The sequence below is a fragment of the Carcharhinus amblyrhynchos genome, chromosome 8 (genome assembly GCF_965287045.1).
Source record: "Carcharhinus amblyrhynchos chromosome 8, sCarAmb.v2.hapA, whole genome shotgun sequence".
Taxonomy (NCBI): domain Eukaryota; kingdom Metazoa; phylum Chordata; class Chondrichthyes; order Carcharhiniformes; family Carcharhinidae; genus Carcharhinus; species Carcharhinus amblyrhynchos.
The window spans coordinates 119,400,080-119,426,327 of NC_137331.1; the positions used below are offsets into that span (position 1 = coordinate 119,400,080).

A 26,248-nucleotide genomic window follows, 5' to 3' on the forward strand; every position below is an offset into this window, starting at 1 on the left:
AATGGGGGTGATTCTCGCCCGTTTTCACGCTCATAGGGAACTTAGTCACTTTTTGGTAAGATCACCCCATGTATATTAATATTGTACCCTTAACATAGGAAAATGTCCCAAGATATTTCACCTTCACCCCAGAAGGATATTCAGCACACTGCAGCAGTTTGCATGGGGGTTTATCACCATTTTCTCAAGGGCAATTAGAAAAGGGCAATAAATACTGTCCTTGCCAGTGATAGCCACATTCTCTGAATAAATAATAATTTTTAAGGTTTTGAAATGGAAATCAAAGTCCACACTCTGGAACTCGTACCTCAAGAAAATGTTCACAGAAATGCCCCAGTGGAGTTCTTACAAATCCGCAGCTTGACCTGACTCACAATGTGTTCCCTCTTGACACAATCAGAACTTCTAATGTCAGGCCATCAGACTAAATCTTTGAAGTCAGATTTGAACTTAAGCTAATGGCCCTCCCAAACTGAAGTGAAAGAAATGGCAGTTGTCAAACAGTGCCCAAGAACATTTGTGGTAGTGTGGCTCCTTTAAGGGCAATCCTTGAGGTCCTATGGAGAGGCAGCATGGGAAGCCAAGTCAATCAGGTGCAAGGTCGCACATCCTGGGTTGGGGAGGAAGATCAGCTGGAGCCAGGGAGCAGAAGACAGTAGACGTGTATTGCAGTTCTGTAGATCTTTGCTTGTATATAGATAAATACTGTTGATAATAAATCCATCATAACTTTTTTTCAATTCATTCATAAGAACATAAGAAATAGGAGCAGGAGTAGGCCATCTGGCCCTTCGAGCCTGCCCCGCCATACAATAAGATCATGGCTGATCTGTCGTGGCTCAGTTCCACATTCCCGCCCTCTCCCCATAACCCTTAATCCCCTCTCTTATCAAAAACCCATCAACCTGCTTCTTAAAAATATTTAGCGAGGCAGCCTCCACCACTTCAACGGGCAGAGAATTCCAGAGATTCACCACCCTTTGAGTGAAGAAGTTCCTCCTCAACTCCGTTCTAAACCGCACCCCCTTTATCTTGAGGCTGTGCCCCCTAGTCCTACTATCCTTTCTGAGCGGGAAGAGTCTCTCCACCTCTATCCTATCCATCCCATTCATCATCTTATACGTCTCAATGAGATCTCCCCTCATTCTTCTAAACTCTAACGAGTACAAGCCTAGTTTATTCAGCCTCTCGTCATAGCTCAACCCCCTCAACTCCGGCATCAGCCTAGTAAACCTCCTCTGCACTCCCTCCAAGGCCAAAATATCCTTGCTTAAGTGCGGCGACCAAAACTGCACACAGTACTCCAGCTGCGGCCTCACCAATGCCCTATACAGCCGCAGCAAGACCTCCCTACTTTTATATTCAATCCCCCTCACGATGAAGGCCAGCATCCCATTCGCCTTCCTGACCACCTGCTGCACCTGCAAGCTGGGTTTTTGCGACTCATGCACAAGGACCCCGAGGTCCCTCTGCACCGTCGCCTGCTGCAGTTTTTCACCACGTAAGTAATAGTCCTTCCTACCATTCTTCCTACCAAAGTGGACCACCTCACACTTGCCAACATTAAATTCCATTTGCCATTTCCTGGCCCATTCACCCAGCCTATCTAGATCGTTCTGCAGACTCTCCACACCTTCCGCACAATTTGCCGTTCCCCCAATCTTGGTGTCATCAGCAAATTTTGACACCCTACACTCGGTTCCCTCCTCCAGATCATCTATATAAATGGTAAATAGCTGAGGCCCCAGCACCGACCCCTGGGGCACTCCACTAGTCACCATCCGCCAATCCGAATAGCACCCGTTGACCCCCACTCTCTGCCTCCTATTTGACAACCAATCCTCTATCCATGCTAACACCCTACCCCCAACTCCATGTCCCCTTACCTTCTGCAATAACCTCTTATGAGGTACTTTGTCAAACGCCTTCTGAAAATCCAGAAAGACCACATCCACCGGCTCTCCTCTATCCACTGCCCTAGACACATCCTCATAGAACTCCAGTAAATTTGTCAGACACGACTTCCCTTTAATGAAACCATGCTGCGTCTGCTCTATCAAGCAATTCCCTTCAAGATGCATCGCAATTTCCTCCTTAATGACGGATTCTAACATTTTACCTACCACAGACGTTAAACTAACTGGCCTATAATTCCCTGCCTTTTGCCTGGCACCCTTCTTAAACAACGGCGTAACATTAGCCGTTTTCCAATCTTCCAGCACTTCCTCGGAATCCAGCGACATCTGGAAAATAACCACCAAGGCATCCACTATAACCTCCGCCATTTCTTTCAGAACCCTCGGATGCATTCCATCCGGTCCTGGGGACTTGTCCACAATCAGCCCCTCCAGTCTGTCGAGCACCGCCTCTCTAGTAACAGTAATGTCATTAAGACCCTCCAGTCCTACCACCTTTCCATCGCTAACACCCGGCAAATTATTCACATCCTCCTCTGTGAAGACAGAAACAAAAAAGTTATTCAATACCTTAGCCATATCCCCATCCCCTACCACTAGGTCCCCTTTCTCATCCTCTAAAGGACCAACGTTCACCCTAGCCAGCCTCTTCCTTTTTATATATTTATAAAAACTCTTGCTATCCTTTTTTATATTAAGTGCTAGCCCAGCTTCATAGTTTCTCCTACCCTCCTTTATCAACTTCTTTGTCAATCTTTGTTGACATTTAAACCTCTCCCAATCCTCTTCTCGCCCACTACTCTTAGCTACTCTAAATTCCTCCGCTTTTAATTTAACACTTTCCTTCACCTCCTTCGTTATCCACGGCTTATTACCTCTCCTCCTACTGTCCTTTTTGACCATCGGAATAAATTTCTGCTGAGCACCAAGAAAGATCTCCTTAAAGATCCGCCACTGCTCCTCAGCAGACCCTCCCTCCAACGCGCTCCCCCGGTCAACATTCGCCAATTCTTCTCTCATCCTACCGTACTCCCCTCTATTCAAACAAAGGACGCGTGTCCGGGAACCCACTTTCTCCTCCTCCATCTGCAACAGAAACTCCACCATACAATGATCACTCTCTCCAAGAGGATCCTTCACCGCAAGGTCCCTAATTCTACCCGCCTCATTACATAGCACCAGATCCAAGATAGCTCTCTCCCTCGTCGGCTCCAACACACACTGTTCAAGGAAATTATCCCGGCAGCATTCCAAGAACTCCTCCTCCAGCCCACTGCGCCCAACATGGGTCGACCAATCAACATGCAGATTGAAATCCCCCATAACTACGGCCGTCCCATTCCTGCACGCCGCACTTATTTGCGCGTTAACAGCCCGCCCCACCTCCAGATCATTATTCGTGGGACATGGGCATCACTGATTAGGCCAGCAGTTATTGGCCATCCCTAGTTGCCCTTGAGAAGGTGACGGTGAGCTGCTTTCTTGAATCGCTGCAATCCATGTTCTGTGGGTAAACGCACAATGTTGTAAGGGAGGCAAATTCCAGGATTTTGACACAGCGACTGCGAAAGAACGGTGATATATTTCCAAGTCAGGATAGTGAAGCCACAACGAGTTATTGCAAACATCTTGGAGGCGAATGAAGTTATAAGTGTCAGCATTTTTTAAAGAAGGGAATGAAATACTCACACATACCAATGAAAAAATTCATGGCTGGGCCACGTAATGAACTCGATACTTTCAAAGATGTTTTCCTGAACAATCACACAGCAATTTTTAAAAACTTCTCCAATTGGAGCATTGCATTCACATGGGAAATACAAACCAGGTCTTTAAAAGACTAATCCAAAAACAATTGATTTGTTCAGGAGCACATTGGGTATACATGTGGCATTAAAGGGAAGAAAAGCTGAGCCTTTTTTGTATAAATTTTGGCTCAAAAGAATGATTTTTGCTCAAGAGCAATTGAGAGCAGAAACTTGGGCGAACAATGTCAAATGTGAAATAAGAATAGCTTGCCAATGTAAAAACATGCTGGGAAATGTCAAAAAGTCGCACACACAATGCTTCAGCCTTGGCTCAGTGTTACCATTCTCATCTTTGAGTCACAAGGTTATGAATTGAAGACCCACCCTGGTTGAAAAATTGAGCGCAGAATCAAGGTTAGCACTTCATTGCGGTATGAAGGAAATGCACTGCTGGCAGGCCTGCCTTTTGGATGCAAAGCCGAACACAGCCCTCATCTCAATGGGAGAGTTTGTCTGGTGTCCTGACCAAGATTTATCTGACAACCAAAATCACCAACATTAGAAGTTAGGTCACAGATCAGTCATGATCTCATTGAATGGCAGAGCAGACTCAAGGGACTGAAAGGCCTACTCGTGTTCTATCACGAGCACATTTATCTCATTACTACTGTGGGACCTTGCCGTGAGTAAACTGGTGTTGTTTAATGGTTTTAAAACACAGACTAGACTTCAAAAGTAATGACTGGCTGTGAAGCACTGTGGGATGTGTTAGGCCATGAAAGATGCTCATTAAATGCAAGCCAATGCAGAGTTGTTCTCAACATCTGCCGTGGATAACGCAACTGGAGCCTGGAAAAAGTGATGACCGTGTGAAAAGGTTTCTATAATAAAGAATAAACTTAACTTATGACTAGAGCAGGTAATCCCAAAAGAAAAGTAAAGCTGTTATTTGAAGGACAGATTGAGGGTAAACCTCCATCTAATTACAGCATGCTCAGTTAGACAATCAAACTTTTTCCGTTTACAAAAGCAGCTGTCCAGCAATTTTGCACAGAGGAACTTCAAATTTAACACAAAAATAGGAGGCAGCTTTCGTCTGTGAGCTCACAGTCGCTGGGAACCAGTTGAACACTGCTGAAATTCTTTCAGAGAATCCTGTGCATGATTTCAATCCTGTCATTTGAGAATAGGGGCTCAATTTGCCCTGCTTTTTTTCTAGATGATGGGACCATTTTCAAGTGGTGAATTCATTCGCTGCAGCACCAATCTTCTGGCGGACATCAAATTAAGAAGACGACATGTTGATCACCATCCAATTAGCGGGTTGAGGAACAGGAGGGCAATTTAGGAAAAGCAATTGCAAAGGTTGTGCAGTGGGAATACTGCTGAGAATGGAGCAAGAGAGGATGAGATAAAATCCTCACCATCAGCACTATTAGCTATTTCAGTCTGCAGGTGACAATGGTGAAATCGCAAACATCTACTTGTGAATGACTTCTGAATGGTTCCAGGGATGGGGTTTTTAGTTACCAGGCTGTTTTGGGGAATCTGGTATTGTTCACTTTGGAGCCAAGGAAGTTGAGAGGAGATTTGATTGAGGTGTACAAGATTATGAAAAGGTGGTCTAGGTAAGGTAGACAAAGAAAAGTTCTCCCCATTAGGTGACTGTACAAGGACTCGGGGACACAAATTTTGGCAAGAGATGCAGTGGAAAAGAGAGGAAGAACTTTTTTACACAGTGAGTGGTAATGACCTGGAACTTGCTGCCCACCATGGAGGTGGATGAAGAAACAATCAACAATTTCAAAATAAAGTTGGATAAGCACTTGAAGAAAAACGTGCAGGGTCATGGCAATTGAGCAGGGGAGTGGGACTGATTGGATTGATCTACGGGAAGTTGGTGTGAATTTGATGTGCTGAATAACTTCCCTCTGTGCTGTGACTCTATGACATGCCAATTTTCTTCTTGAATGGGCAGATTGCATTTTTCTTTCATGGTATTTAGGCCAAGACTTCTGTAAGCTGATAAGCTGCAGAAACAGCAAGGGTAAAATTCCATTTCCCCAGAAAAATTATTGTTCATAACTTCCAATAGTGCTGATGGCAACCTGACTTGGTTTCCGACTACTAATGTGTCGGCTGCTGACATCGCACTCAGCACCCACGCTACCCTGGGAGAAACAACTGGAGACGAGGACACATTGGCAAACCAGCCCGATGCAGTTTTTTCTAACGTTGTTCATGCTTGTCCTTCAACAACCTGGTAAAATTCCCTCTTCTGAGTCCAAATTGTGAAAGAGGGTACCATCGCGCTCCACTCTTCATTCTTTAAAAAAAAGACTACATTCATTCTATTCTATCTACTCTATCGCTACACAGTCATTTTTGATGAATCTTTACTTTTAAAACTAAGCATTATTCTCAGCTAAGCATTAATTTCCAATGATCATTATATCACGAATTTGAATTTAAGAAATTAGTTCAGCTAAACATAAGAAACATTGCTCCTTTTCAGACCACTTTAAGATGATCCAAACTTAGACACTGAAATGTCCTGTCGGTGCATGTATCGGTCTGATTTTTCACTAAATTATCTCTGGATGGAAGATTGGTTAATGGACTAATTGTAATAAATACCATATTAATCTAGACTATTCAACACTGAGTTCTGAATGAATGCTGGCTAGTGCCATTCTGAATGACCTGTTTTCGATTGCAAGCATGTAAGTGAATGTTCTGGCTTTAAACAATGTGGGACATACCGCAAATACTTACCTTAAATCAGCCTTACACAGATGCCTGTGCTTAAGAGTTTGTGCAGCCATTCTTAAGAGTGAACTTTAGGGAATACAAACAAACATCCAAAACATTTTTGGCCTAGACAGTTAAAAAGATTAATATTTTCATTGCCTGATCATTGTACATTATAGATAGAACTGTTAACACAATGCAATCTTCAACTGACAAAACAACAAATCTTTGGGGGGAAAAAGCTGATTCATGACAGACAAAGTAAACTCTAATTTCTGTGACTTTTTAAGCCAATTCTCCTGTACAGGCAATAAACTTTTACATGTTCCAGCTGCACATACCTGGGGCTTTGGCACAAGCTTTTATTGATCCCATGGTCCCCGAAACACATTTTACCAATGATGTGCTACAGTACTTCAACTCAACATTTTGGATAGAACCCTCCAGAGTTGGCAGTGGATTCTGGGATTTCACACCTAATAAAAGAAAATTGCAAATAAAGTAGTCTGCAGTATTTAAATAATCAGAACTTTTCAATAGAGGAGTTATTTCTCAACACTTAAGATACTTAATGTCCTACAGACAACAACCTGATACATAGATGCTTTATACAGAAAGCTTTATACAGAACAACACAAAAGTCAATAAAAAGGGAAAGATTTGCACCAATACAACCCAATGATTAACCTTTGAGAAAATACATCGAGCAACTGTTTTTAACTTCAAACCACAACACTGGATATAAATGCTGCAAAAAGAAAATTAGCCGACTAATCGCAAATGTTGGTTAAAAATAATGGCGATAGCTTAAATCCTGATTACATAAGAAATAAGAACATAAGAACATAAGAAATAGGAGCAGGAGTAGGCCATCTAGCCCTTCGAGCCTGCCCCGCCATTCAATAAGATCATGGCTGATCTGTTGTAGCTCAGTTCCACTTTCCCGCCCTCTCCCCATAACCCTTAATCCCCTCTCTTATCAAGAACCCATCAACCCGCTTCTTAAAAATATTTAGCGAGGCAGCCTCCACCACTTCAACGGGCAGAGAATTCCAGAGATTCACCACCCTTTGAGTGAAGAAGTTCCTCCTCAACTCCGTTCTAAACCGCCTCCCCTTTTTCTTGAGGCTGTGCCCCCTAGTCCTACTGTCTTTTTTGAGCGGGAAGAGTCTCTCCACCTCTATCCTATCCATCCCATTCATCATCTTATACGTCTCAATGAGATCTCCCCTCATTCTTCTAAACTCTAACGAGTACAAGCCTAGTTTATTCAGCCTCTCCTCATAGCTCAATCCCCTCAACTCCGGTATCAGCCTAGTAAACCTCCTCTGCACTCCCTCCAGGGCCAAAATATCCTTGCGCAGGTGCGGCGCCCAAAACTGCACACAGTACTCCAGCTGCGGCCTCACCAATGCCCTATACAGCTGCAGCAAGACCTCCCTACTTTTATATTCAATCCCCCTCGCTATGAAGGCCAGCATCCCATTTGCCTTCCTGACCACCTGCTGCACCTGCAAGCTGGGTTTTTGCGACTCATGCACAAGGACCCCGAGGTCCCTCTGCACCGTCGCCTGCTGCAGTTTTTCGCCACGTAAGTAATAGTCCTTCCTACCATTCTTCCTACCAAAGTGGACCACCTCACACTTGCCAACATTAAATTCCATTTGCCATTTCCTGGCCCATTCGCCCAGCCTATCTAGATCCTTCTGCAGACTCTCCACACCCTCCGCACAATTTGCCTTTCCCCCAATCTTGGTGTCATCAGCAAATTTCGACACCCTGCACTCGGTTCCCTCCTCCAGATCATCTATATAAATGGTAAATAGCTGAGGCCCCAGCACCGACCCCTGGGGCACCAAAATCCAGCAGAAGATTCAGGTGTATATAGCCTGCACCATCCTTTGTTCTACCACTTCATTTCGATAACCTTGGGGTCAAGGGCAACCCAATTCAGGGGGAGATGCAGTCACACACTGCTTTGCTTCAACGGTGTGGTGCTCACCCCTGGTTTGCAAGGTGCTCAGCTAATCCGCTGAAACAACACGTAAAGGTTTAGTGAAGGTTTTCGTCCACCCCAGAGCTTCCAAACACTTTCAGTTGGGAGACAGTTTGTGTATCCAGACCTGCACAGTGCTTCCCGCAATGAGACATCAGTCCTCTAGCCAGGCAGGAGCCATGCAATGTAAACAGGGTTCCGCCTGGCTGGAAATAGATGCACCCTAACTGTCAGAAAACAAGCATGCCATTAATCCAAACCAGTGAACTTTTGTCACAAACTTCACTTACTTTTAATGGCATAATAAATTTGTAAAAGTTCACCACAGTAAGTTGTCTGTACTGAGATACCAATGTACCTCATACACATTTGTATATAATAAAAGCTTGGAAAAAAAACAAACTGTCCTTTGCATTGGTTTGTAATGTATGGTACAGAACTATGGTAGACAGTTGCCCGCACCAAAATATCTTCTACCAAATTTAGACTTTGGAGAAAATTATTGTATTTTTTTTTCTGATTTCAATATTGGTAACATTAATTTTCCAAACCACATTCCCCCATGTCTCCGGATGCTCCGATTTCCTCCCACAGTCCAAAAGACATCCTGGTTATAGTCATTGAGTCATAGTCATAGAAGCTTACAGCATGGAAACAGGCCCTTCGGCCCAACTTGTCTATGCTGCCTTTTTTTTTTAAACCCCTAAGCCAATACCAATTGCCCGCATTTGGCCCATATCCCTCTATACCCATCTTACCCATGTAACTGTCTAAACGCTTTTTAAAGACAAAATTGTACCTGCCTCTACTACTACCTCTGGCAGCTTGTTCCAGACACTCACCACTCTCTGCATGAAAATACTGCCCCTCTGGACTCTTTTGTACCTCTTCCCCTCTCACCTTAAACCTATGCCCTTTAGTTTTAGATTCCCCTACCTTCGGGAAAAGGTATTGACTACCTAGCTGATCTATGTCCTTCATTATTTTATAAACCTCTATAAGATCACCCCTCAGCCTTCTATGCTCCAGAGATAAAAGTCCCAGTTTATCCAGCCTTATAACTCAAACTATCAACTCCCAGTAGCATCCTAGCAAATCTTTTCTGCACTCTTTCTAGTTTAATAATATCCTTTCTATAACGGGGTGACCAGAACTGTATACTATACTCCAAGTGTGGCCTTACGAATGTCTTGTACAACTTCAACAAGAAATCTCAACTATTCTGACCAATGCATGCCGAACGCCTTCTTCACCACTCTGTCTACCTGTGACTCCCCTTTCAAGGAGATTGAACATGTACCTCTAGATCTCTTTGTTCTGTAACTCCCCCCAGTGCCCTACCATTAACTGAGTAAGTCCTGCCCTGGTTCAATCTACGAAAATGCATCACCTTGCATTTATCTAAATTAACCTCCATCTGCCATTCATCAGCCCACTATCAAAGATAACTTTCTTCACTGTCCACTGTGCCACCAATCTTGGTACCATCTGCAAACTAACCATGCCTCCTATATTATCATCCAAATCATTAATATAAATAACAAATAACAGTGGACCTAGCACTGATCCCTGAGGCACACCACAGTTCACAGGTCTCCAGTTTGAAAAACAACCCTCTACAATCACCCTCTGTCCTCTGTCAAGAGCATGCACCTGATGAAGGAACAGCGTTTCCAAAAGCTTGAGAGTTTACTATCAAATAAACTGGTTGGACTTTAACCTGGTGTCGTGAGACTTCTTACTCTGTCAAGGAGCCAATTTTGTATCCATTTAGATACTTTACTCTGGATCCCGTGAGATTTAACCTTATGCAGCAACCTACCATGTGGTATCTTGTCAAAGGCCTTGCTAAAGTCCATGTGGGCAACATCAACTGCACTGCTCTCATCTACCTTCTTGGTCACCCCTTCAAAAAACTCAATCAAATTTGTGAGACATGATTTTCCACTCACAAACTGAGTGCATTTGCCATGCTAAATTCTCCCTCAGTGTACTTGAACAGGTGCTGGAGTGTGGTGACTAAGGGATTTTCACACCAACTTCATTGTAGTGTTAATATAAGCCTACTTGTGACTAATAAATAAATAAACTTCAAAATATTAAACTTTAAAATGAAAAGCTACTTCTCCACTCAAAGCCCAAAAGACTCTCAAAGGAAAAATACAGTTTTCGTTTCTGTTTGCTATATTGAGGACAGATCAAATCTTTTCTGAGGACCATATCCAATCTTTGTGTAACAACTGTAAATTTAAATATGTGTTTATTTCATAGCCTTCAACAAGATGCAGTCTGAAGTCCATATTGTTACTGACTTGAGAGGTCTTGAGTTGCAGTTTTTCTTAAGTCATTATAACTTTTATGTAGGCTTACATAGTTAATAAACTACTTAATGTACTTGTACATATGGGTTACTTTGTTAACTATTTACTCTATTCATTTACCCATTGCCTTACCTGGCTACTTACTATGTATAGCTAGGGTTTTTTAAAAGCAAATACACAGATATAAAAACTTATGACAATGTTACCGAGCTGATGTGTATTGCACCTGTTTTCAAGCCAAAGAAACATACCAATTTAACAGTGGGACTGACCACTTGCTACTAAAAATGAGGGAGTTAATTTTCCCCTATAATTATCAAAAAAAATTGCACTGTTGTAATTAGCAAATGGGTGCAGAAATATTTACAATGAAAATTCTGGCTGAGAATGTAACAGACGCTTTTATAAGGAAACTGGTGGTTAACAATATTTACAAGACAGTATATTGATACTTAAAACCTACAAATATTTTTAATGCAGCACTTTTTAATGTAAATAACTAGTACATTGAAATGTATTATTTCAAATACATCACGGTGGCACAGTGGTTAACACTGCTGCCTTAGAACATAGAACATAGAAAAACTACAGCACAAACAGGCCCTTCGGCCCACAAGTTGCGCCGATCATATCGCTACCTACTAGGCTTACCTATAACGCTCAATCCTATTAAATCCCAAGTACTCATCCAGAAGTCTCTTAAAAGACCCTATCGAATTTGCCTTACAGTACCAGAGATGCAAGTTTGGTCTGTGTGCAGTTTGTATGTTCTCCCGGCGTCTGCGTGGGTTTCCTCTGGGTGCTCCGGTTTCCTCCCACAGTCCAAAAGACGTGCTGCTTAGGAGCACTGGTCGTGCTAAATTCTCTCGCAGTATACCCTAACAAGAGTGTGGCAACCAGGGGATTTTCACAGTAATTTCTTAGCAGTGTTACTGCAAGCTTACTTGTGATGCTAAATAATAAGTAAATCAGATTATATATGGCAGAACGTACATTCACTGCAAAATGCGAGATGAGCCGTTTCATGTTAGACAGTAAGTTTCTAAAAACACTGTTTCCAAGTGTAATGTCTGTCTGATGTGGCAAGATAAGTGGGAAAAAAAGCTGCAGAAAATGATGATCTCACCTTTAGTTTGATTTCTATTTCATGAGTTCTATAAAACACATGTGAGCTAAAACAAAAAAAGTGTGAACATTCCATCTTTCTTTTTTTTATTTGAATTCATTTTAACTATTGATGATGAATGACCTACAATCCACCAGGTAAAAATAGTTGAAGGTATTTTGAAATATCAGCCTGAGTTTTTTCCCCTAATTAAGACATAGTTTAGGCATGTGATTCTATGTTCTTTAGTGTTCTTCACTGCCCATTTATGTTCTTGTAAAATGGCTTATTCACAAATGACATTTAACTAAACATCATAAGGTCTCACAAAAAGATGACAAAATAATATTTTTTAAGTTTATTCATTAGTGTCACAAGTCGGCTTACATTAACACTGCAGTGAAGTTACTATGAAAACTCCCTAGTCGCCACACTCCAGCAGGAGAATTTAGCTTGGCCAAAGCATCTAATCAGCGTGTCTTTCAGACTATGGGAGGAAACCGGAGCACCCAGAGGAAACCTATGCAGACACAGGGAGAACAGACAGTGACCCAAACAGGAATCAAACCCTGCCTGGCGCTGTGAGGCAGCAGTGCTAACCACTGTGCCAACCTGAATATTTCAATTCTATAACAATTGTTATTACTATATTACGTACACATCAATGTAGAATATTTTCCCAAGGCTCCTTAAAAAGAGGTATTCAGACAAAATTGATGCAAAATGAAATTAGTTTTGATCATGTTTAATCACTGAGGCAGGTTTTAAGGTGTTTAGGGAGGAAACTTCACAACGTGGACCAAGAAACTGAAGATATTGGTACCAACTGCAAGGCCAAGGGATTTGGATGCACAACAGCCAAAGCTGGAGGAATGTAGAATTTGCAGGGTGGTACTGCACATGGTTAGAGATAAGTTACAAGGTATTTAAACACGAGGATGAAAATAAAGTTTTGAATTTGGGGGACAAAGAGAACCAACGCAATGTAGTGAGCATGAGGGTGCTAGGTGATCAGGACTACGTACAAAATAAAACAGCACAGAACTTGGAATGAGTTGAAAGTTATGGAGACTGAAGAATGGAGATGAGTGGTGGAGTGAAGCCAGGAGAACGCTGGAATAACAAGATAAAGATAGGGATGAGGGTTATCATAGAAACATAAAAAAGAGGCAGGAGACCATACAGCACCTGTCAAGTCTGCTCTGCCATTCAATGAGATCTTGGCTGATCTTGGACTTCCACTTTCCAACCCACTTCCCATATCCCTTGACTTTCTAAAGAACCAAAGATCTGTCTATCCCAGCCTTAAATAAATTCAATGATGAAGCATCCACAAACCAATAGGGTTGACAATTCCAAAGATTTATAATGCTTTGAGTGAAGAAATTTCTCCTCAGCCCTAAAGGATCATCCACTTATCCTAAGGCTTTGGCCGTGTTCTCGATTCTCTATCATGGGAAGCAACCTCTGTGTCTAGCCATTTCAGAATCTTACATGCTTCAATGAGAGCACCACTTAATCTTCTAAATTCCAAAGAATGTAGACCCAGTTCAGTCAGACCCTCATCATAGGACAAGCCTTTCATTGCTGGGGCCAATCTAGTTTCAGCTGATGTGCTGAGATGGGCAATGTTATGAGGGGGATACAGGTGACTTTTGCAATGGAGAGTGGGGGAGTCACAAAGTTAAGGTTTGAATAGGTTAGTGAGGCCACTAAAGTCTAAGGCAGTGGAAAGACGCATCGAGGGTATGGAGTTGTTGCTAGCAGCTGAACCTAATGTCATTCTCCTTCCCATTGTCTCGCTGAAAGTAATTACTACAGGATTCACAGGGAAGAAAACATGAAGTAAAAATACAAATAATGTAAATTCTACAAGTAGACACTGCAGATTGTAGCACTGAGATGGTGTGTAACAGTCAAACAACTGAAAAAAAAAATCAGCCTGGCAAAAAAATAAATTCGGAACTGAAGTACTGTGATGATAAGGACTGTGCCAAAAGCAACCAGAAGATGCATAGGAGCTGGTTTTAGAAGCTGCAAGACAGTAAACCATAACACTTTTGGAGTTTCTGAGGAAGATCAAACAGAATTATTTGTTTGACTGAGCATTTGAGACAGAAAAATGAACATCTTGCCTGCAGGAAATAGCTAATTAATAATGCGAGGAGCAGATGCAGCTGGGATAATGTTTGGCACAAGGGCTTTCTTCCCTCCTCGATATCTGAGCTAAGGGTAAAAATAGCAATGGAGTGAGGAAAAGGAGAGAGAATTACAGAAGCCTAGCACCAGCACAAGAGTTAATCCAAAAGACAGCTGAAATCAACAAGGCCTGCCCTTTCCAGCACATAAAAATTCAAAAAAAGAAAGACCTACTCAAATCTTCAGTAGCTTCTTCTAAAGTTCTTAAAGTTTATTTATTAGTGTCACAATGTAGGCTTATATTAACACTACAATGAAGTTATTGTGAAAATCCCATGGTTGCCACACTCCAGCGCCTGTTTGGGTACACTGAGGGAGAATTTAGCATGGTCAATGCATGCACCTAACCAGCACGTCTTTCAGACTGTGGGAAGAAACCAGAGCACCCGAAGGAAACCTGGGCAGACAAGGGGAAAACGTGCAAACTCCACACAGACAGTGACCCAAGCCAGGAATTGAACCCTGACCCCTAATGCTGTGAGGCAGCAGTGCTAACCGCTGTGCCACCGTGCCACCCAGTCCAAATCAATGCAAAAGTATTTACAATACTAATAAGTGAATCAGAAATGTTTATTAAAAACTGGGGGAAAAAAATAAAGGCACAGAGTTCAATATTCTGCGATGTAATAAGTCGCTGAAACAAGGTGAATAAAAATGGTAGAATTCCAACGAAATACCAAAACTCAAACTAATAGGTGTGTAATATAAACATGTCGTGTAACACCAGATTTAACAGACTCAAACATGTAATGGACAACAAGCTGTTACTTTCACCACCTCTTTTCAATCTAGATGTTGTTTTTCACCACCAGTTTAGATATTTCTTTTAAAAAGGCACTGATTTAATTCAAGCATGCAACTCTCAAAACTAACCAAACAACAACAGCTGTAGGGGACGATTACGCTATTGCCAAAGACAATAAGTTACTGACTTACAAATCAGTCAATCAAGAAAATTTGTGAAGGATAAGATGGGCTGCAATTATTGTCTTCACTTGTCTGATGGGACACTTGGTTTAGTTTATTTTGATTACCTTTTGGTTTTCTGCGACAAAACCAAGAACAAGCATTCACTTGCTGACAAATATGGTTTGAAATATCATGGACTAAAACAAAGAAATCATAATGGGAGCAGTTAGATCTTAAAACCACCTGCTGTCTCTTTTCCCCCATTCAACTTGAGCTAATAAATACCAGTACAAAACACCACATACAATATTAACAGTGGTCATTTCAATTTAAGTTGGAATTTGGAGCTCATTTTTGACATGGACTCAACAACCAAATGGCCTCCTCCTGTGCCCCAGTGCCTCTAAATAGTTAGAATTATAATGTTTGCCCAATTACAATGATAACCAAGTCATGTTAAGTATGTTCAGGATAACGTTTTCCCTTTGGGTGGGATTTTCCAGCCACGTCTGCCCCAAAACCAGAAAACCCTACCCAAGTCAAAAGCCCGCTACAATTCCCGTGGCGGGCAAATGAGAAAATTTGCCCCTTCGTTTTTTTTTTAGCATTCGTAGCAAATGTATTTTCTAGTCCTTACAGTGGTGGGCATTGTCACAGGCAGGATGAGAAAATGTGGAGAACTGCAATGAATTTCCAGATTTTCCCATCCTGCCAGCAGTGATACCCGCTGAGGTCGGGATTGGAAAATCCAGGCCACTGAAAATTTACAATGCAGAAAAAGGCCATTCAGCCCATTCTGTTTGTGACAGCAACAAAAGGACAATCCAGCCTAACCCTACTCTCCAACCCTTGGTCTGTATCTTCATAGGTTCGGGCATTTTGTGTGTTCAACTGCTTTTTTTCCATGTTTCTGCTCTACTACCCTTTCAGGCTGAGAGCTCCAGACAGTTAAAAACTCCTCTATTCCTTCTGCCAACGATATTGAATCTGTGTCCCCTGCTTGTTGCCTTTTCTGTGCAAGGAAGTGGCTCATTACTTTTCACTCCAGGCCCCTCAATTTTATTCAATTAAATCTTCCCTCAACCTCCTCTGTTCAAAGAAAATAATCCCACCCTACCAGTCTTTTCCCAAAGCTAAAAATCTCCATTGGTGACAAAATCCTTGTAAATCTCCTTTGCACCGTCTCTAATGCAATCATACCCTTCCTGTACCAGAATTGTACACAGCATTCTAGCTGTGACCTAACTAGTACGTAACTAGTATAGTTCCAGCATAACCTCCCTGCTCTTATATCATATGATTTAAATAATAAATGAAAACACCCCTTAACTACGTTATCAATGTGTCCTGACAGAGATCTGTGGACATGCAGTCATAAGGTCCCTCCGAATATCTCTCGACTTAATTGTATTTATTGTTTATTCTCTTGTCTTGTTTGCCCTCCATAATTATGTTGACACTCATTATATCTGAAGCTGTCTCTTGTATTTACTTAGTGAATCATCTAACAGTCAGATGGAAATTACAAATTCAGTCGTCATTTCCAATATCCAGTTGTTCCCTCTTGAACATAAGTTCTACCAGGTTACAAGTAGCTCCTCAGATGGCTCAGATTTCCTCATCTGTGCAGAGATCCATGTTTTATCAGCACAGGACAACTCATTCTCTTATTTCTTGAAGCATATATCAAGGGTCAAACCATATTCTATTTAAATTAAAGACAAACATGATATAAATGCCAATATTTTCATCATCCTTACTGAAAGTAATGTTAAAGTTTATTTATTTAGCATCACAAATAAGGCTTACATTAATACTGCAATGAAGTTACCGTAAAATTCCCCTAGTCGCCAATGTCCGCTCCTAACCAGCACTTCTTTCACACTGTGGGAGGAAATCACAGCACTCAGAGGAAACCCATGCAGACATGGGGAGAACGTGCAAACTCCAAACAGACAGTGATCCAAGCTGGGAAGCAAACCCAGGTCCCTGGCACTGTGAGGCTGCACAGCTAACCACTGTACCACCGTGCCACCCACAATGTTGTACAGCTTAGATAGTTTCACTAAATGGCCTCTAAATGTTCATTTAATCTACAGGAATATCCATGCTATGATTTCTGTATGCATCCACCTTTTTGTTTATTATTAAAATACAGGAGAAACTACCAAGTCAGTACTGTTTTCCCAAATCTAGTTCCACTAAGGACATTAAGGGTCAACTTGAATTCTGGAATGGAATCTTAAGTAAGCCAGGCAAGGCAGGGGCGGCAGCTCTTATCTGAAGGATGTTAATGAACCAGTTGCCTTTTGAAGACAATCCAACATGGACATTTTAACTGGTGCTAGCTAACTCACAAATTACCAGACTTATTGAATTCAATTTTATAGTTTGCAGTGATGAGTTATAAACTCCTGACCTCTGGGTTTCTGGTTCAGCATCATAACCATTAAGCTCCAGCTATTTTCACATATGCAACATGGATCAGTCTATAAAGAAAGAAAAGTAATCTTGGAAAATGTTCTTGGAACATATAATCCACCATTAACTCATTCGAAGGGAGCGGATTAAGGATAATTTCTCAGCAGTTCATAATGGGTAATGTGACACACAGGGCCCAATTTTACCATCCCGTTGCGCCCATTTTCGGATGCGAAAACTTGGTAAATTTGGGTGTGAGGCAAATCGCATGATCCGCGCCCACCTCCGCACTGGTGCCCCCTTTACCAAGGCCCAAAAATGGCCATGATCGGGACTGTGCTCATTGCCATTTAAATGCATTTGCATGTAGTTAAATTGGTGGGGTGGGGGGAGATCTGCTGGCACTCTGCCTGAGATTGGGGGGGGGGGGGGGGTAGTAAGGGGGTCAGTAATGTTGTGGAGGTGGGGCAATGTCTGGAGTGCCAGGGAGAGGCATCATCTGGCCCTGGAGTGATGTGGCAGGGCTGTAGCATTCTATCTTTTTTTTCTGCGCATGCGCAGTGCAGGCAGCAATTGGAGATGCAGGATTTTGGGTGCATTAAGCTCCATCCATGGGCTTCTGCACTACAACTCAAAATCACTGATACTTTTGGGTACAGAAGTGCCTCAGAATGGGTCTAAAAGTCAGATCTGAAACACTCCCAATTTCAAGCCTGTTCAGCAGTTTGAATCAACATGGTAAAATAGGGCCACGGAGTTGCTTTGGCACTGATTCTATGCACTGTGATCCAAATTTACTATTTGAATAAAGGGTTCGTAGGAAAGGACTCCAAATTTTTAGATGATACTTGAATGAGAACCACCATGTAATTCTGAGGATCAAAGAAAGCTGCAACGGGATATTGGACAGGTCAGAGAATGGGTCAAACAGTAGCAGGTGGAATTTCACATTACAAATGTGAATTTGTACACTTTTTAAAAATCTGCACTTATCATGGTGAAAGACTGGAATACAGGAGTAAAGCTGCCTTGCTTCTATTGTACAGATCTTGGTTACACCTGGAGAATTGTGTACCGCTTTGGTCCCAAAGGAAGTATTTACTTGCCATAGAAGAAGTGCAGCAGAAGTTCACCAGATTAATTCCTCGGATGGTAGGACCATCCTCCGAGGAAAGATTGAGGAAATCTTGAATGTTTGGGTATCAGGCGACACAGTCTCAGAATAAAGGGCAAGCCGTTTGGGACTGAAATAAGGAGGAATTTCTCCACTCAGAAGGTAATGAAACTTTGGAATTCATTACCCCAGAGGACTATACTTTGGGTATATTCAGGACAGAGGTCGATAGATTTCCAGATGCTAATGGCATTAAGAGTTATGGGGGATCGTGCAGGAAAATGACATTGAGGTAGATGATCAGCCATGACCTAAATGACCTTTAAATGATAAAGACAGCTCAAGGGGGCTGAATACTCCTGTTCCTATATCCCTATATTGTAGAAAACCAGGAGGGGTTAGGGGGTTTGGATTTGCAATGCAACAAGTAGCACCTCAACTGGATAGGACCATAGAGAAGCTAATGGAATAGTGCATTTTACAGCAACTTAAAAAGATAGTGTTTATACAGCATGAATCATAGTATCAAGACCCTTTATATTCTACTATTCATGTGCAGCTACTGTTACAATGTAGGAACCACAATTCTGCACACAAGCTCCAACAAACAGCAATGAGAGAAATAACTAGTTCTTCTGAGTTTCTTTTTAATATATTGTTTGAGAGTAAATGTTAGCCAGGAAAATGGGGAGATCACGTCTGCTCTTCTTGGAACAGTACCATGAGAACATTTACATCTGAGGGGCTTAGGTTCAAGAACTTTTTCAAATGACAGCACATCCAACAGTACAGTGTTGCCTCAGTATTACACTAGTGTACCAGTCTAGACAGAGTCCAATACTCTGGAATGGGACAACCCCCTGACTCAAAGGCAAGAGTGCAACCACTGAGCCAAGGCTGGCACTGAATATAATAGCCAAGATGTAAAGGTGAATCTACATAAAATCATAGCTGGGGAACAGCACAGCATTACTGCTACGAGGAAATACAAACATTAACTGAGGAGATTAGGGTGTGATTCAAGAGGTTTACAACTGCGAACTAGAGAAACATTTATTCCTATAAATATAATTCATCAACCGCATATGTAAGAACATAAGAAATAGGAGCAGGAGTAGGCCATCTAGCCCTTCGAGCCTGCCCCGCCATTCAATAAGATCATGGCTGATCTGTCATGGCTCAGTTCCACATTCTCGCCCTCTCCCCATAACCCTTAATCCCCTCTCTTATCAAAAACCCATCAACCCGCGTCTTAAAAATATTTAGCGAGGTAGCATCCACCACTTCAACGGGCAGAGAATTCCAGAGATTCACCACCCTTTGAGTGAAGAAGTTCCTCCTCAACTCCGTTCTAAACCGCACCCCCTTTATCTTGAGGCTGTGCCCCCTAGTCCTACTATCCTTTCTGAGCGGGAAGAGTCTCTCCACCTCTATCCTATCCATCCCATTCATCATCTTATACGTCTCAATGAGATCTCCCCTCATTCTTCTAAACTCTAACGAGTACAAGCCTAGTTTATTCAGCCTCTCCTCATAGCTCAACCCCCTCAACTCCGGCATCAGTTTAGCAAACCTCCTCTGCACTCCCTCCAAGGCCAAAATATCCTTGCGCAAGTACGGCGCCCAAAACTGCACATAGTGCTCCAGCTGCGGCCTCACCAATGCCCTATACAGCTGCAGCAAAACCTCCCTACTTTTATATTCAATCCCCCTCGCTATGAAGGCCAGCATCCCATTCGCCTTCCTGACCACCTGCTGCACCTGCAAGCTGGGTTTTTGCGACTCATGCACAAGGACCCCAAGGTCCCTCTGCACCATCGCCTGCTGCAGTTTTTCTCCACGTAAGTAATAATCCTTCCTACCATTATTCCTACCAAAGTGGACCACCTCGCACTTGCCAACATTAAATTCCATTTGCCATTTCCTGGCCCATTCGCCCAGCCTATCTAGATCCTTCTGCAGACTCTCCACACCCTCCGCACAATTTGCCGTTCCACCAATCTTGGTGTCATCAGCAAACTTCGACGCCATACACTCGGTTCCCTCCTCCAGATCATCTATATAAATGGTAAATAGCTGAGGCCCCAGCACCGAACCCTGGGGCACTCCACTAGTCACCATCTGCCAATCCGAATAGCACCCATTGACCCCCACTCTCTGCCTCCTATTTGACAACCAATCCTCTATCCACGCTAACACCCTACCCCCAACTCCATGTCCCCTGACCTTCTGCAATAACCTCTTGTGAGGTACCTTGTCAAACGCCTTCTGAAAATCCAGAAAGACCACATCCACCGGCTCTCCTCTATCCACTGCCCTAGACACATCCTCATAGAACTCCAGTAAATTTGTCAGACACGACTTCCCCTTAACGAAACCGTGCTGCGTCTGCTCTATCAAGCAATTCCCCTCAAGATGCCTCGCTATTTCCTCCTTGATGATGGATTCTAACATTTTACCTACAACAGACGTTAAACTAACCGGCCTATAATTCCCCGCCTTTTGCCTGGCACCCTTCTTAAACAACGGCGTAACATTAGCCGTTTTCCAATCATCCGGCACTTCCCCGGAATCCAGCGACGTTTCGAAAATAACCACCAAGGCATCCACTATAACCTCCGCCATTTCTTTCAGAACCCTCGGATGCATTCCATCCGGTCCTGGGGACTTGTCCACAATCAGCCGCTCCAGTCTGTCGAGCACCGCCTCTCTAGTAACAGTAATGTCATTAAGACCCTCCAGTCCTACCACCTTTCCATCGCTAACACCCGGCAAATTATTCACATCCTCCTCCGTGAAGACAGAAACAAAAAAGTTATTCAAGACCTCAGCCATATCCCCATCCCCTACCACTAAGTCCCCCTTCTCATCCTCTAAGGGACCAACGTTCACCCTAGCCAGCCTCTTCCTTTTTATATATTTATAAAAACTCTTGCTATCCTTTTTTATATTAAGCGCTAGCCCAGCTTCATAGTTTCTCCTACCCTTCTTTATCAACTTCTTTGTCAATCTTTGTTGACATTTAAACCTCTCCCAATCCTCATCTCGCCCACTACTCTTAGCTACTCTAAACGCCTCCGCTTTTAATTTAACACTTTTCTTCACCTCCTTCGTTATCCACGGCTTATTACCTCTCCTCCTACTGTCCTTTTTGACCATCGGAATAAATTTCTGCTGAGCACCAAGAAAGATCTCCTTAAAGATCCTCCACTGCTCCTCAGCAGACCTACCTTCCAACGCGCTCCCCCAGTCCACATTCGCCAATTCTTCTCTCATCCTACCGTACTCCCCTCTATTCAAACAAAGTACGCGTGTCCGGGAACCCACTTTCTCCTCCTCCATCTGCACCAGAAACTCCACCATACAATGATCACTCTCCCCAAGAGGATCCTTCACCGCAAGTTCCCTAATTCTACCCACCTCATTACATAACACCAGATCCAAAATAGCTCGCTCCCTCGTCGGCTCCAACACACACTGTTCAAGGAAACTATCCCGGCAGCATTCCAAGAACTCTTCCTCGAGCCCACCTCGTCCAACATGGGTCAACCAATCAATATGCAGATTGAAATCCCCCATAACTACGGCCGTCCCATTCCTGCACACCGCACTTATTTGCGCATCAACAGCCCACCCCACCTCCAGATCATTATTCGGGGGCCTATAGACGACACCCACCAGCGTCTTCCTCCCTTTGCTGTTCCTAATCCACACCCACAACAATTCCACTTTCTGCTCCTTGGCTCCAATATCATCCCTTGCTACCACCCTGATGCTATCCTTAATCAGCAGAGCTACGTCCCCCCTCTCTTTCCTCTCACCTATCCTTCCTAAACACTTGATACCCGTGGACATTCAGCTCCCAGTCCCTGTCACCTTGCAGCCACGTCTCTCTAACGGCCACCAGATCATATCCATTTGTGCCGATCTGCGCCACCAGCTCATCCACTTTATTCCGAATGCTTCGTGCATTCAGATAAAGTGCCTTCATCCCAGCCTTCACCTGGACCCTATCTGATGTAACGCCACCAACCATACTCACGCCCCCTACTCTCTCTATTATTGGGACATCCTTGGCCTATCTAAGCAATGTAGGTGGAAAATATTCAAGTATGAAAGATATAGCACAGGGAGCAGGAGGGTCCTTATTTTAAACACCAGAGGTTGTGAGAGTACGAAATGCACTCTTAAATGCAGTGATGTAAACACAGACCAGGCCAAATTAGACTGATAGTTGAAGGAAAGGTGAATAAAAATGTCGGAAGTGTGCTGGTACGTGGCATTAGATTGGGGTCGCACAGTAGTTAGCACTGCTGTCTCAGCGCCAGAGACCCAGGTTCAATTTCCAGTTAGGGTCACCGTCTATGTGGAGTCTGCACACTCTCCCCGTGTCTGTATGGGTTTCCTCTGGGTGCTCCTGTTTCCTCCCACCTTCCAAAGATGTGCCAGTTCGGTTGATTGGCCATACTAAATTGCTCCTCAGTGTTAGGGAGTTAGTAGGGTAAGTAAGTAAGATTATGGAGATAGGACCTGAGTGGGATTGTGGTCGGTGCAGACTCGATAGGCCGAATGGCCTCTTCTGCACTGTAGGATTCTATGATTCTACTATTCCCACGAAAGATGAACACACCACAGATCAGTTCTAAAAATGACAAATCATCTTTGGTTAGGAAAAAGGTTTTTTTTGGTTGCAGATGGGTTACTCGAAGTGAGAGTTCTGCAGACTGTGTAAAGCATATGAATAGAGATTAAGCCAAAATGCAGATTCAAATCAAGCAGAAAAAGCCTTCAGCTTATTCAAAGCTTTTTGTTAACAAATGAAAATAGTGCAGAATATATTCAAGGGCCATTACTCAGCAAATTCAGATCCAAGATACATGTTCTGCAAAATCTGAAAGGTTGCCGGTTTTTATGAATGCATTTAGGTTGATCCATACCACTGACATACACATAATGAAGCCAGGACTTCACCAATGACTACTGAGGTAATGGATGGAAGAAAGGGAAGGGTAATTTCCTGCTTAAAATTAAGTTCTGACACCACCTTCACAAGCAATTTAGGGTAAGGCCTCAAGCTGGAAGGTCATCACTCCATATAAAGTTCAGAGAACTGATAAACAGTATAGAGCTGATTAATTCACAAAAATAAAATATTGTGTCAGAAGGATTTTTCCAAGTAATAAATTTTGATTTCAAAAAATGCAAAATCTTTGCTGTACTGCAATCTTGTTAATAACCATCTGCCTCAAATTGGAGGCACGATAAGAAGTCTCACAGCAACAAGTTTATTTGAAATCACAAGCTTTAGAGGCACTGCCCCTTCATCAGATGAGTTTCCACTCCTTCATCAGGAGCAGCCAGAAGCTTGTGATTCCAAATAAACCTGTTGGACTTTAATCTGGTGTTGTGAGACTTCTTACTGTGTCCACCCCAGTCCAACACTGACATCTCCACATCAAATTCTAGGACAGGCGATCCAGCTGCTGATCAACTGAGCATCTGGAGGACTGTGATACAAAGCTGTTTCTTTCATTCTTTTACGGGATGAGGGAATTGATGGCTAGGCCAGCAGTTATTGCCCATCCATAGCTGCTTTTCAGAAGGTGGTGGTGAGCTGCCTTCTTGAACTGCTGCAGTTCCTGATGTAGGTACATCAAGGGAGGGAGTTCCAGGATTTTAACCCAGCAACAGTGAAGGAATGGTGATATATTTCCAAGTCGGGATGTTGAATGATTTGGAGGGGAATCTCCAGATGATGGTGTTACCAGATATCTGCTGCCCTTGTCCTTCTAGATTGTAGCAGTCATGGGTTTGGAAGCTGCTGCTTAAGGCACCCTGGTGAGTTCCTGCAGCGCATCTTATGAACAGTACACAGTGCTGCTCATAATTTCACTGTTAAATGAGAATATGCGCCTGAAGAATGTACCCAATTAAGAGACCTGCCTACATAAGAACATACCAAATTAAGAACAGAAGCAGGCCACTCAGCCCCTCTACCCTGCACTGCCAGCTATTGTTGGGCTCTTTTGATCCTGCTGTGGTCAACAGAGTTTCTGGTTGAACTGCGAAGTGGGTGTACCATCAGCGGGACGGGGAGATTTTGCCAGCGTCTCCAGCTGGAAAATCCCGCCTCTAATTCGAGATTCTCTGGCAAGAGGAAACATCCTTTCTCCATCCACCCTGTTAAGACCCCTCAGGATCTTAAAGGTTTCATTCAAGATCATCTCTTAGTCTTCTTAACTGTAGTAGATATTAACCTAACCTCTTCAATCTTTCCTCATAAGACAACCCCCCCTTCCCCTTTCCTGGTATTACTCTTGTAAATTTTGTCCGAACTAATACTAAATCATTTACACCTTTCCTTAGAGTAAGAGTACTATACACAATTCACTAGATGTGGTCTTCCAATGCTCCGTACAACCCACTCATAAACCTCCCTACTTTTATAATCAGTGTCCCTCACAATAAATGATAACATTCTACTAGCTTTGCTAATTATTTGCTGTGCCTGCATACACCAGCTTTCTGTGATTCATGCACTTGCTCACCCTTCAACAGAGCAGTTTTTTTTTTCATCTGGAATGTCATCCAAACTGGAAACATTGGCTCAATTCTCTCTCCACAGATACGGCCAGGCCAGCTGAGTCTTTCCAGCATTTTCCATTTTTATTTCAGATGGGAGATATCAGCCACAAAGGCTATTTGGCACAGGATTGTGCACGATGCTGCACCATTCAAGAATTCAAAGCACAGCTTTACACAAATTACCAATTTAAAGCATGACAGACTAATACAGAACTTATATTTAATAAATTAAATTAAAATCCCATGTTAAAAAACAGTCTAAATATTCTCCAGTCACTAAGTCATCTCACAAAATAAGACACAAATGGAGAGCAAAAGGAGAGCAAATCATTCCTTAATGTTCTTTTCATCCACTGATCTAACACAGAAGTATTTCATTAGTTGTTAGTTGTGCCTTAGTTGGTAGCACACTCATCTCTCAGTCAGATATTTGTGGTTTGTAATCACACTCCATAGAATTAAGCATAAAACCAGAGTGGGTGCTGCACTGTCAGGGATGCTGCAGTGTCAGGGGTGCCATCTATCAGATTAAACTGGTGACGCTGTTTGAAAGAAGAGCAGAGTTCTGAGTGCCCTGGTCATTAAAGCATTAGTGAAACAGATGATTTGATAATTATTACACTGCTGTTTTGCAGACTTTACTAGGCATAAATGGGCTGTCGTATTTCCCATCTGACAACAATGACTTACTTCAAGAGGGATTGCATTCATATAGCACCTTTCCTTTATTTAAATGTCACAAGGCTCTTCAGAGGAACATAGTCAAATAAAATTTGGCTCCTCACTACACAGGGAGATGGTAGGACAGATGACCAAAAACTTGCTCAAAGGGAAGGGTTCGAAGGGGTGCCTCAATAAATGAAAGAGTGGTAAGTAGGTAATGGATTTCAGGGAGGGAACTCAGCGCTTGGGGCTGAGGCAACTAAACGCACAGCCACCAATGGTGGAGTCATGAAAATTAGAAATGCATCTGAAGTCAGAATTGGAAGTGCGCATTTATCCCAGAGGATTGTAGGGCTGGGGGAGGTTAGAGGGGTAAGGAGGGGCAAAACATTGAAGTAATTTGAAAATAAAGATGAGCATTATAAAACTGAGGCCTTACTGGCCTGGGAAGGAGTGCAGGGTAGTGAGAGCAGAGGTTATGACTGAACGGGACTCGGAGCGAGTTAAGATACGAGCAGCA

General features: G+C 42.8%; 1 protein-coding gene across 9 annotated transcripts in view; it reads right to left on the reverse strand.

Annotated features, from left to right (window-relative positions):
* The window catches only part of vps13b (vacuolar protein sorting 13 homolog B), a 942,410-nt gene that overhangs the window by 607,990 nt on the left and 308,172 nt on the right, over positions 1 to 26,248 (reverse strand). For all 9 annotated transcript variants that reach the window (XM_080194714.1, XM_080194711.1, XM_080194717.1 and 6 more), the window contains exon 18: positions 6,757 to 6,891. In XM_080194714.1, coding sequence (XP_080050840.1) covers positions 6,757 to 6,891 — 135 coding nt within the window. The remainder of the gene's footprint in view (positions 1 to 6,756; positions 6,892 to 26,248) is intronic.